This window comes from Lampetra planeri, chromosome 12 (assembly GCF_965212315.1).
Source record: "Lampetra planeri chromosome 12, kcLamPlan1.2.h2, whole genome shotgun sequence".
NCBI classification, from domain to species: domain Eukaryota; kingdom Metazoa; phylum Chordata; class Hyperoartia; order Petromyzontiformes; family Petromyzontidae; genus Lampetra; species Lampetra planeri.
In genome coordinates this window covers 833,887-846,574 of record NC_136118.1, presented here as the reverse complement: position 1 = coordinate 846,574, position 12,688 = coordinate 833,887, and the positions used below count along the sequence as shown (strand labels likewise).

At 58.7% G+C, this 12,688-nt stretch overlaps 1 protein-coding gene across 1 annotated transcript in view; it reads left to right on the top strand.

Annotated features, from left to right (window-relative positions):
* The first annotated feature begins 1,805 nt into the window (after window positions 1-1,805).
* LOC144721476 (insulin-like growth factor-binding protein-like 1) overlaps window positions 1,806-12,688 on the top strand; it is a 35,760-nt gene continuing 24,877 nt past the window's right edge. The window contains exon 1 of the mRNA XM_078599111.1: window positions 1,806-2,424. Within this exon, the coding sequence (XP_078455237.1) occupies window positions 1,971-2,424 (454 nt within the window). The 5' untranslated portion in view covers window positions 1,806-1,970. The remainder of the gene's footprint in view (window positions 2,425-12,688) is intronic.

The window sequence follows — 12,688 nt, the reverse complement described above, 5'->3', positions numbered from 1 at the left end:
TTTTTCCAGTATTTGTCGCGCCCGTTTAATCCCCTCTATCCAGCCAAACAGAAGCTGCTTGGGCATGCAGTGGCTGGGCATGCGGGCTACATGACTCAGCCATGTAGCATGCGGGCTACATGATCCTGCCAATGCAGCCTTGCCCGCCGGAGGCGCTCACCGATGGGAATGCGTCCAGATCTTTTAAGGATGCGTGAGCTCCTCGCACAATCCAGCCTGGTTAAACCCAGAATGGATAGTGGGCAGTCTAGTCTGAATGCTTAGAACTGGCGCAGATGTTCCATTCGAGGAGTCCAGGTTTCGCAAGCATAGATAAGGGAGGACATGACCGTGGCCGAAAAAACCCGAAGCGTCGTGTGGAGCGACAGACCAGGTAGCTTCCACACAGCGTTATGCAGCTGGTGAAATGGAAAACTCTCTCCAGAACTGCGCCATCACCAATGGGGAGTTTAGGGGGTGTGATAGCAAAACATTCCCAGTCAAAGTGCTTAGTTTTGGTGGGGCTGATGGTAAGTTACCACCTCTTAGTGGCACGCTCCAGGTTCAGCAGCAGCACCTCCATCTCCTTCTCTGAGTGAGAAGCAATCACCAGATCATCAGCATACATAACATGGTTGACCAATAGGAAGTCAATCGTCGACCGCACCAGAGCATCGATCAGCCTCCCATTGTATCTGTACCAGATGGACATTCCTCTGGCACAGCTATGAATAGTTTATCAAATTACATGGTCGAAGAAGATGTAAAAAAAATGTGGGATCCAGATTACATCCCTGTCGCACCCTAAGGTGAACAGGAGCTTTACCAGTGACTGCCCACTATCACCAAGGCGCTTAATGATTGTGAACAGAGTCAGGGACTCGGAAAGCACGATGAACAGTCCAGAACCCTGTCCTATTGATGGTATCATAGGCCTTGACCAGGCCAATAAAGCAGAGATGCAGGTCGTGTGGGAATTCCCTCACCTCATCTACAGCAGACGGAGAGAGAATATGGCATCCGTGCAGGACCGCACCGCTCTGAAACCACATTGGGGCTCCGCAAGCCTCTCCTCAGCGTGCCTGGCCAGGCGATGTCAAATAATCCCCGCCAGAACACACACACAGAACACACACACAAAACACACACACAGAACACACACACAGGACACACACACAGGACACACACACACAGGACACACGCACAGGACACACACACATGACACATACACAGAACACACACACACAGTACCCACAAACAGAACACACACACACAGGACACACACACAGGACACACACACAGAACACACACACAGGACACACACATGACACACACAGAGCAGACACACACAGGACACACACTATACACATGACACACACACACAGGACACACACATGACACACACAGAACACACACACAGGACACACACACACAGGACACACACACAGGACACACACACACACAGGACAAACACATGACACACACAGAACACACACAGGACACACACACAGGACACACACACACAGTACACACACACAGGACACACACACAGTACACACACACAGAACACACACACAGGACACACACATGACACACACAGAACAGACACACACAGGACACACACTACACACAGGACACACACACAGGACACGGGCATGCGCGTAAACACAGAGACAGCGGATCAGTCGGGACTCGCCAGACCCCGCGTACCCCGCCCGCCCCTCCCCTCCACACCCCCTCCCTCCCCCCACGCCCAGAGCGTGCTCATCAGCTGCTCCCCTTCCCGCACCCCTACGCGGACACGACGTGACGTCACAGCCCCCCCTTCCTCCCATCCCCCCCAACCCCTTCCTCATCATCAGCGCTTGAGCTCGCAGCGCATTCCCCGCTCCGCGTCTCTCGTGCACCACGCAGCGAAACGAGCCGCGTCCACCTCCTCGCCTCCTCCTCATCCTCCTCCTCATCCTCCTCGTCTCGCGCCCCGGCTCGGCATGAAGCCGCTGCTGCTGGTGCTGCTGCTGGCGCTGGTGCTGGCGCTGGCTCGGGCCGAGGAGCCGGGCCCGAGCGCCGCCGGCTGCGGGCCGTGCGAGCCCGACTCGTGCCCCGCGGCAAAGTGTCGCGCTCCGGAGCTGCTGGCCAAGGACGCGTGCGGTTGCTGCCCGCTCTGCCTCGGGGTCGAGGGGGAGCCGTGCGGCGGCGTCGACCCCGCGGGCCGGGGCCGCTGCGCGCAGGGCTACGTGTGCCTCACCTCGCCGGGAGACGTCGGGGCGGCGGCGGGGGCCGCGAGCACGACGGGCCGCTGCGTGTGCAAGCACGACTTCGCGGTGTGCGGCTCGGACGCGCGCACCTACGAGACGGTGTGCGCGCTGCACCTGGCCAGCTGGCTCGCGGCGCACGCGGGGCGCAGCAAGGTGCACAAGGAGCACGACGGGGAGTGCAAGTACGGTGAGTGTGCGGTGGGGTGAGTGTGTGGTGGGGTGAGTGTGTGGTGGGGTGAGTGTGTGGTGGGGTGAGGGCGCGGTGGGGTGAGTGTATGGTGGGGTGGCGGGGTGAGTGTGTGGGGTGAGGGTGTGGTGGGGTGGCGGGGTGAGTGTGTGGCGGGGTGAGTGTGTGGGGTGGTGGCGGGGTGAGTGTGTGGGGTGGTGGGGTGGCGGGGTGAGTGTGTGGCGGGGTGAGTGTGTGGGGTGGTGGCGGGGTGAGTGTGTGGGGTGGTGGGGTGGCGGGGTGAGTGTGTGGCGGGGTGAGTGTGTGGGGTGGTGGCGGGGTGAGTGTGTGGGGTGGTGGGGTGGCGGGGTGAGTGTGTGGCGGGGTGAGTGTGTGGGGTGGTGGCGGGGTGAGTGTGTGGGGTGGTGGGGTGGCGGGGTGAGTGTGTGGCGGGGTGAGTGTGTGGGGTGGTGGCGGGGTGAGTGCGCGGTGGGGCAGGTGCGCCACGTAGGGGGTGGCGCGCACGCGAAGACACCCACGGACGCGACATCTCACGGGCGCTCTCACGTGCAATAAGCTCAAGGGCACGCACGGACACACACGGATGCGCACGGACATTGATGGAATTCAAGCATGTATATGTGTGTGCGTGTGCAGGCGGGTGTGTGTGCAGGTGCGTGTGTGGGTGTGTAGGTGGGTGTGTGTGTGTAGGTGGGTGCGTGTGTGTGTGTGCAGGTGTGTGTGTGTGCGTAGGCGTGTGTGTGTAGGTGGGTGTGTGTGTGTAGGTGGATGTGCGTGCGTGCGCACGCGAACCGCAATTTATTCGAACGGAACAAAAAAGCCACAAAACCACAAAACCCGGCTCCGAGGCCAGGGGTCGCACCCCGCCCCTCCCGCCAAGTCCCCGCGGAGCTCATCGCGATCCCCGCTATTGAGCGGGGACCGCGGGATGGGATTGCGATGTCGGGGGGGAGGAGGAGTTCAATCGACGTGGCCGAGTGAGGAATTCAAATCGTTCAGCGCGGGCGACGGCGCTCCCGGGCGGGCGTCGCTGCTCGTGGAAGCGGCGACTCTGGCGACTGCTCGGCTATAACGGGGCTCCTGGGCTATTTATAGACTTCCATGTGCACCGTGCAACACAGACACACACAGACACACACAACACACACACACACACAAACACACACAAACACGCAGATACACGCACAGCCACACGCACAGCCACACACACAGCCACACACACACACGCACACAGACAGGCGAGCACGCGGTACAGTACACGCACGCTGATAGGCACCTTGTGCACACACACACGTACATACAAGAGACAAAGATCCCCCGTATAGCCTGCGACAGTCTGTTGGGGAAAATTATGCTAGCGAGCAGCACCTATGAAGGCCGGAACAGTACACGAGGGGGGTAGGTGACCAGCACCACGCCCGGCCGCCTTTGTCTCCCCAGTGGCGATCTTTACACACCGCACCAGGTACTCATTTGAGGCTGAGTCGACCTATGGAATGCCCAGGGCCGGTTCAAATAATTGTCACCGGTGTAGGCCGTGAGCGGGAATCGAACTCGGGTTGTCGGGTTGGCAGCGCGGCGCGCTAACCACTACACCACCGCTCCCCACAGTACAATGCGCACACAGAGAGAGACGCGCGCTTTGAGGATCAAGAGCGAAAGACATTAGCTTCTCTGTCTCGCCGCCGCTGCTGCTGATGTTGCTGAGCTCGTGATGGGCCTTGGCTGTGGGTTTTATTTATTTCATTGTTCCCCATGACATTTCGCATGAATGAGACCTCCCCCCCCATCTCTCTCGCACGCCCGCGCACTGCGTGATGCACACGTCCCATCGGCAGCGGCCGCTACTGCTGCCGCCCTTTCCCGGCGGGGGTTAGGGGTGTGTGGGGGGGGGGGTCACCCTCGCTGGGGGGCTCTGCTACATCAGGGGCTGTCGGCACAGCGGGACGTGGCCCGGGAAGAGATGCCCGTTGTGAGGCCGTCACCGTGTTCCGAGGAGTGGCACGCACCAAGAGGCTGTTTGTCGCCCGTCACCCCCCTCCACCCTCCAATCCCCTTTAATTTGGATTCGCGGGGTCCGCGATGGACGGGGGCGTGGAGCCCCTTCCGTGGTAGCGGCTGGTGGCGGCGACGCGGCTCCTGGGGAGCGAGAGAGTTGCTGGACCGCCGAGAGGTTCGGTGGCACTCACGGACCAGCTGCACTCTGCCGTGAGACCCCGAGACGTGAGCTCGATTCCCTGCGCCACGATCAATATCGGTGGTGATATCTGAACTGATCCTGCCCCCGCCTCTCTCCACATCCCATCACCAATTGGCACCGACCAGCGTGGTGAAGTATGGTCAAAAAGTCCCCCGGGGAGGCCATCGTTCAGCAGGGGATTTAAATGGGGTTGTACATTTATGTATTTTGCATGATGAGCGTGTACACTGATTCACACACACAGTGACGCGCATCTCAACGCATCTCACACAGTGGCACGCAACTCACACAGTGAAAGGCAACTCACAGAGACACGCTCGCGGTAACCGCGTTATCACGGGGACGACGCGGAGTCGTCCCTTCTTCCCCCGTCGGCCGCGTACTCCCCCCCCCCCCATCCATCTCCACCCCATTGCCCCGCCCCCCACCAGATGGGGGCACCTGCTCCTGGGGGTCTCGGGGGTCCGCGTCTCGCCTCGGCAGCTGAGCGCAGGTCCCGCGGGGTCCCGCGGAGTCCCGCGGGGTCACGCGGGGTCCCGCGGGGTCCCGCAGGGTCCACTCGCCCCGACACCAGACCTGGGACTAGCCTTAATCCTCGCCTTAATCCTCGCCTCATGCCGAACCGAACCATTAACTCTGACCGTAATCCTGAAGCCAAGCCTCGGCCTGACCTTCAGCCTGACCCTAACGCTAGCGTCGACCCCGTAACCGGTGACCCTGGCAGAGTGACCGTGACCCCGGACACTGCCATTGCTGCTCGTGGCCGTGAGGGACCCCCGAGAGGAGTCCGAGGCAGGAAGGCCGCTCAGGAAGGCCGCTCATGAAGGCCGCTCATGAAGGCCAGGAAGCCCGCAGCTGCGGAGCTAAGGCTGTTGTCCTTCCTAAGCAGCTCCAATCCCCCCCTCCCCCCAACTTCCACCCCCCCCCCCACTTCCCCCCCCCCACTTCCTTGCCTCCTCCTCACTGATCCCCCGCAGGAGCTGCGAGCTCACACACAGCAGCAGCAGCAACTCCGCTCCCACGCGCACAGAGCCGCACCTTGTAGAACCCCCACCCCCTTTGACTGGGGTTTGCGGGATGAATGGGGGTTGCTGCAGGGTCCCAATCCGTGGCGGCAGCTGGTGGCGGTGGCGCACGCCAGTGAGCCGGCGCCCTGGACGGGGAGGGTTGGTGGATCATGTAGGGATTTGTGAATCTCCCAAACTCTTTTGTTGTTGAGCATTGGGACAGAAAGTGGTCTCGACGTGACCCAACTGCGCGCAACTTTGAACGTTAATCCTTAAGATGCGTGCTGGGCTTTCTCCGGGTATCCTGTTTCCTTTCACACGAAACAAACCCTTAATTATAATAACTAAAGATGTTTTTGTAACCGCACGAATTGGCCAGAAAGCTCGATGTCGCAGGGCCAGCTCCGAATGTCAGCCAGAACATTCCAGAAACATCGTCCCGGGGATTCCTCGGCACGCCGCATGCATCTCGACTCTTTTATTTTTTGTCCTCAGCGCTTCACGAATATCGGATGGAATAATACATTTTGATTTAAAGCTTTCGTGACTGCAGGAATTCATATTCTTGGTTATTTCGGTAAAGTCACGTAGAAGGGAAATAATAAAATAATAAACATAGAAAAATAGAAAACAATAATAGATGTGTAGGATTATTATGGCTCGACACAACTCGTGCTATAGTCGTAGTGCCTTACCATCATTATGGCTCTTTCAAGTCAGTTCAGTAGCATTCCTGATAAATGAAGCTTTGGGCAGAACCATCTTACTGGACATCTGTAAAAAAAAAGAGAGTTTCACAGCTCATCGGATTTTTTCCAGGATAAATCTCGTTTTTAATTCTGATTCTCTTAAAAAGAAAATTATCCTTGAGACTCAATGAGACTTTCCTGGGAAAATAATTGAGAGGGCGACCCGGCACAGGGGTTAGAGGATGGTGGGGGGGGGGGCACCTGGTCGACATGGGACGCGCACATCGCTTGGATTCGCCACTGCACCGATGGGCCACGCACCTGGCGCGCCTTGCCAATGAAGCGTCCCGCGAAGTCGTCGTTATTCTGCGCATCTTTACCTCGGCGGACGTGGCGTGTTTGCTTTTTTTTATGCGCGTAGACCCGTCCACCCCCATGACAATTATGACCTCAGCCAACGTTCTTCACTGGCCGATTCATTATTGAGAGCGTTGCATCCACAAGCAGGGGTAGGAGAGGGGGGTGAGCCAGTTGGGACAGTTTTTCCCCGAGACTCAGATTCGAGGAGAATCTAAAAAAAAGACCGATGTGAGGCCTCGTCCAGGATTTTCCTCCGGGACCTCAAAAAAAAACCTGTGGGAGCCTTGGCTGCCGCAGCATTGCGAGGACCTTGGGGCGGGGGGGGGAACAGTTGCGCTCACGCGACTTGAAGACCACACGGGGTGCCACGGTGGCTCGGAGGTGTTAACTACCTCGCCTGGTATACAGGAGGGCGTGGGTTTGATCCCGACCCTGACGCCTCCTGCTGTATATTTGGAATTTGCATGTCTCTCCCCGTGGTCGCGTGGATTTTTCTCCGGGTCCTCCCCTCGACGTTTTTAAACATGCGCTTCGAGTATTTGGCTAGTATAAATGTCCACATGATAAGCCACTTAGCTGAGCTATCATTCGAGGCCAGATCGTTTCTGAAAAGGAGCTAGATAGTTCAATGGGCCTTACCAAATTATGTGCTGTACATATGGTCTGCCCTCCAACTTAGAACTCGTTCTCATGCAACTGATTGAATTCATCCTGGGATGAGCTACTGTGAGTAATGTACACGCAAAGACGAATATCCCCCTCTGTAGCCTGCACAGATTGTTGAGGACCACCTATTGGTGGCCTCGAGGGAGGCCCAGGACCGGTGCAGATCATTATTAATCGTAACCGGTATTGGCCGTGAGCGGGAATCGAACTCGAGTCGCCGGGTTCGCACCGCTAACCACACACATGCAGCGACAAAAAGACAAAGATCCCCCGTATAGCCTTAACAGACTGTAGGGGCAAGTGCTGTTAGCGAGCACCTATAAAGGCCGGAACGGTACACGAGGGGGTGGGTGGCCAGCACCACGCCCGACCGCCTTTGTCTCCCCAGTGGCCATGTTTACACACCGCACCGGGTACTCATTTAAGGCTGAGTCGACCTAGGGGAGGCCCAGGACCGGTTCAGATAATCGTCACTGGTGTTAGCCGTGAGCGGGAATCGAACCCGGGTCGCCAGGTTCATAGCGCAGCGCGCTAACCACTGCACTACCGCAGCGACACACACACAGCGACACACACACAGTCACACACCACGCTCCCACACACACACAGTGACACACACCACGCTCCCACACACACACAGTGACACACACCACGCTCCCACACACAGTGACACACACACAAACAGTGACACACACACAGTGACACACACACAGCGACACACACACAGTCACACACCACGCTCCCACACACACACAGTGACACACACCACGCTCCCACACACAGTGACACACACACAAACAGTGACACACACACAGTGACACACACAGTGACACACACACACAGTGACACACACACAGTGACACACAACCAGTGACACACACACAGTGACACACACCACACACACACAACTGTCAGTGCTACGTGACCCGAAGCGCGGAACGATGCCGCGCCGGTGGCGGGGGGGGTTCTGACGAGCCCCCCCCCCTCCCCCTCCCGGCGCGCCCGCGGCTGCGCTGCTCGCTCGACCCTAATTGTTCACCCCCCCCCGCTCTCACCACCCCCCTCGCTCTCACCCCCCCCCCGCTCTCACCCCCCCCCCCGCTCTCACCCCCCCCCCCCCGCTCTCACCACCCCCCGCGCGCTTCCAATGAACGCGGCGTCATTAGGAACGGGCGCACGTGCGGCGGCGGCGTTTCTGTGTCCAGGAGGCGGGCGCGGCGAGCGCTAATGAGCGCGGCTGTAACAATGTTGGCGGCAATTAGCCTCCATCTCGACTCGCTCTCCAGCGCCCACCCCCCCCACCCACCCACCCACCCCCTTCCTCCTCATCATCATCCTCACGCCGCGACTCCACGCGGAGGGAGAAGCGTGAGCCCGAGCCAGCCGCCAAGGTGGAGTCGACCCTTTGGCTTGAGCCGTGCCCCGAGATGGTCTCCGCACGCACGAGTCAGCACCTGGGGTCCTCGTGCGAGCCATCACCACAACTCGCAAAGTAACCCCAACTCAAACCCTACGCCTTACCCCTAATCCTAACAATTACCCATCACCCTGACACTAAACCCCAATCCTGACTCTAACCCTTACACGTGACTCTTACTCAATCCTAGCCCTGACCCAAGTCTTAATCCTTCATCATAACCCGAGTCATAACCCGAATTCAAGCCCTATCGCTTGCACTATCCCAGGCCGCATTCCCAGCCAGGCTCATGCCTCTCACTCCGGACTTCGCGTGACTGGATCACGCCGAGAGGTTCCGGACGGCGCGATGACGACTCGATCGTGGGTCGTGGAGATGATGTCCATGCTGGACCGTGGAAGAAGTTGAACATACATACAGTACATACATTCTACAGCTCATAGAGGTCACGGTATCCGTGATGGATCACACGGATAACGGAGCCAAATAACGGGTCTCTGTTCACGGATCGCTCGGCCACGCGCTGCCTTCAACGAAGTCATCGCCCATCGGCACTGACGGACGCGTGGAGGCGCCTTCCCTCCCTTCCTGCTGCCAGGCCGTGTGCGGTGTGGGGCCGGCGTGCCGCGTCGAGCAGTTGTGACTATTGGGGCGGTCACGTGCCGGGTGTGTGGTGCGTGGTGCGCAGTGACGCGGGGGGGTTCGGGCGATGGGGTTTGTGTAAGGGGTGCTGCGGCGTGTGTGTGTGAGTGTGCGAAAGGTCGCGTGCTTTATCACGGCCACATGGCTCAGGAACGCGAGGCCTCGACCAGGCAGCGAGGCGTTAACAACAGCCGCCGCCACAGCCACCATGACAGCCATCATCACAACCATCACCGCAGCCATCATCACAGGCTCCATCACAGCCATCACCGCAGCCACGACCAGCACAAACCCTCACAGACATCGTGACAGCTGCAATAATGAATTGTCATCACCATTATCCACACGCTGCTGATGTCCACCGCGATCATCACTGCGGGCCGCGTGCGCGCCTGAGCGGAGCGAGGCGACACCGCGCGGGGGGGGGGGCAGTGGGAAGATGGGGGGGGGGTGGGGGGGGCAGTGGGGAGATGGGGGGCGGGGGGGGGGCTCACAGTTCGCAGTCTCCATCGTTCATCACCTCCCGCTGATCCGGATCAATCATCGGAGGGGATTCTAATCTCACCGTCGGGATCAATGTGGACTTTGACGATTCGTGAAGTTCAGGCGCGTGGGAGGAGAGGCGATAATCCGCGGGGACCTTTGAAGGACATTCATTGACGGTGGGGGGGGGGGCAAGAGAACGTGGTGGTGGTTGTTGTGGTGTAGTGGTGCTGGGGTGTGTACGTTGAACTTCTTTCGTACCGTACGTAGCCAACCGTGCTAATCGGAGGTGCGGGAGGAGGGCCAACAAACTAAACACAAAAAGCTGTTCTGAAGAAACAGTTTTCAATCTAATATCGTGGTGCAATGTATGATAGTTGTGTAGTGTTTCTTAGTGTAGCATATAGGAGTGCGTAGTGTATAGTGTGGTACGTAACACGCAGTGCAGTAGGTATGTGTGGTGGCGACGGTGGGAGTGGTTGGTTGGCGTGGCGGGGTTGGTGGTGGAGGAGGTTTTGTGTTTGCCCGGCGCGAGGCCTCGTGGCCCCGCTGCGAGGAGATTCGGGGAGGGCCCCCAACATGTCCCCTCTGCCCCCCCCTTCCCCCTCGCCCCCCTTCCCCCTCTGCCCCCCCCCCCAATCCCTCTGTCTCCTCTGCTTTCTCGCCCCTCGGGTTCAAATCACCGAGACATTGATTTCGGTTTTTGTATCTCATCAGCGGCTGCTGTGGGTAGCATGCATGGGGGAAGGGGGTGTGGGGCTTGGTGGGGGCGATCGGTGTCGCAGGAGGGGGTGGGGGATGGACAGACACAGACAGGTAAGGATTGCACAAAGACGCCCCCGTCTAGTCTAAACAGACTGTTGGGCAAGTGCTGTTAGCGAGCACATATGAAGGCCGGCACGGCACACGGGAGGTGAGTGACCAGCACCACGCCCGGCCGCCTTTGTATCCCTAGTGGCGATGTTTACACACCGCACAACGTACTCACTTGAGGCTGAATCGACCTAGAGGAGGCCCAGGACCGGTTCAGGAAATCGTCACTGGTGTTAGCCGTGAGCGGAAATCGAATTCGTGTTGCCGGGTTCGTAGCGCTAACCGCTACACAGGGATGCACACACACAGAGACAGACGCATCGGGATACGGACATATTTACATACACACGGGCAGGCAGACGGGAAGGCAGACAGACAGAACAACAAACGGAGCGACATCGGACTCGAACCGGGATGAGATCCTGACCCCGCGTCCCCACGGCGCCAATCCCGGGCCGGCTCCGCGCGTCTGCAGGACTCGGGGTCGCGGGGAGCCGCGCGCACGAGTCTCCACTCAGAGCGGGAGACCGGCCGCGAGACAGACGTGAGGCAGAGGGGTCCCTGTGTTGTCTACGTGTCCTTGTAAGGTCAAGGGGTGCTATCCGTGATCTCCACTGGGAACCCCGTAATCTCAAGACACGGGGTTCTTCGCTATGGAATGTTCCCACTCGCAGCTGACGTCCAGCTCCCATCGGTGCGGCCCGACAGCGCGTGGATGCAGCTGCTGGCGGCCGCAGCTGGAGACACTCGCAGCTGCGTCTCCCCCCCCCCCTCTGGGGCCTCTCGTGTGTGACCCTCCCCGCCCCCTCCCCCATCCACCCAACCCCAACTTCCCCCATCATCTCCTCCCCCCGTGCCCCCCCCCCCCGATCTTGAGCAGCTGTTCAGCTGTAGCGAGGGATGGAGGAGGAGGGCAACATAAACACGGCCCTGCCCCCGCCCTCTCTCGCACGGGCGGCCCGGTGTGTGTGTTGATGTCTGAGCCCCTCTGTGTGTGCGTACGTTGGACTTCTTTCGCACCGTACATAGCCAACCGCGCTAATCGGAAGTGCGGGGGAAGGACAACAAACTAAACACGTACAAAAAGCAGTTCTAAAGAAATGTGTTTTCAATGTAGATGATTTAAAAGTACATTGCTTCCGTGGCTTCCTAATATATCGGAAGGAAGAGCGTTCCAGACGGCCGCAGAGACGCATCTGAAAGCGCGCGATGCAGTGGCCGTCTCGCCGTCTTTGTTCGACGATCAGCCACAAGCCGCTGCGAGGATGACCGGAGTCCCCCACGTGAGGGTTGATGCTCGTTCACGAGTCTGTGTTTCTGTCTGTGTGTGGGGAGCGGTCGTGTAGCAATCCCGTGCACTCCCTTAGGTCGACTCAGCCTCAAATGAGTACCTGGTGCGACGTGTAAACATCGTCACTGGGGAGACAAAGGCGTCTGGGGCTCGCTAGCAGCCCTTGCCTCAACTGTCATGTCAAGGCTACACGGGGGATCTTTGTCTTCTGCGTTCTCGTGGCTGGCGCACTGCCCTACGAACCGGTGCTGGGTCTCCCATAGGTCGACTCAGCCTCAAATTGGTGTGGACGTATCAGCACTGGGGAGACAAAGCCTGCAGCCGTGCGGGGTGGTGACCCCCCCACCCCACTACTCGCGAGCAGCAGTCTCCCACAGACTCTAAAAGGCTCTATGGATGGGATCGTCTCTGTGTTTATATCCGTGTACAATGCACGGGGTCTGTGTGTGTGGGTGAGTGAGTGTGGAAACACCGAAATAGGCGCCTGTGTGTGTATATATGTGTGTGTGTATATATGTGTGTGTGTATATGTGTGTGTGTATAATTGGGGGGAAGCGGTGGCACAGTGGTTAGCACACCATTGAGCTCAAAACCTGGCGAGCTGAGTTCGATTTCCCGCTTAAGACTAATAACAGCGGTGAATATTTGTACCGGTTCTAGGTGTGGGCCTCCCATAGGTCTACTCAGCCTTAAAAC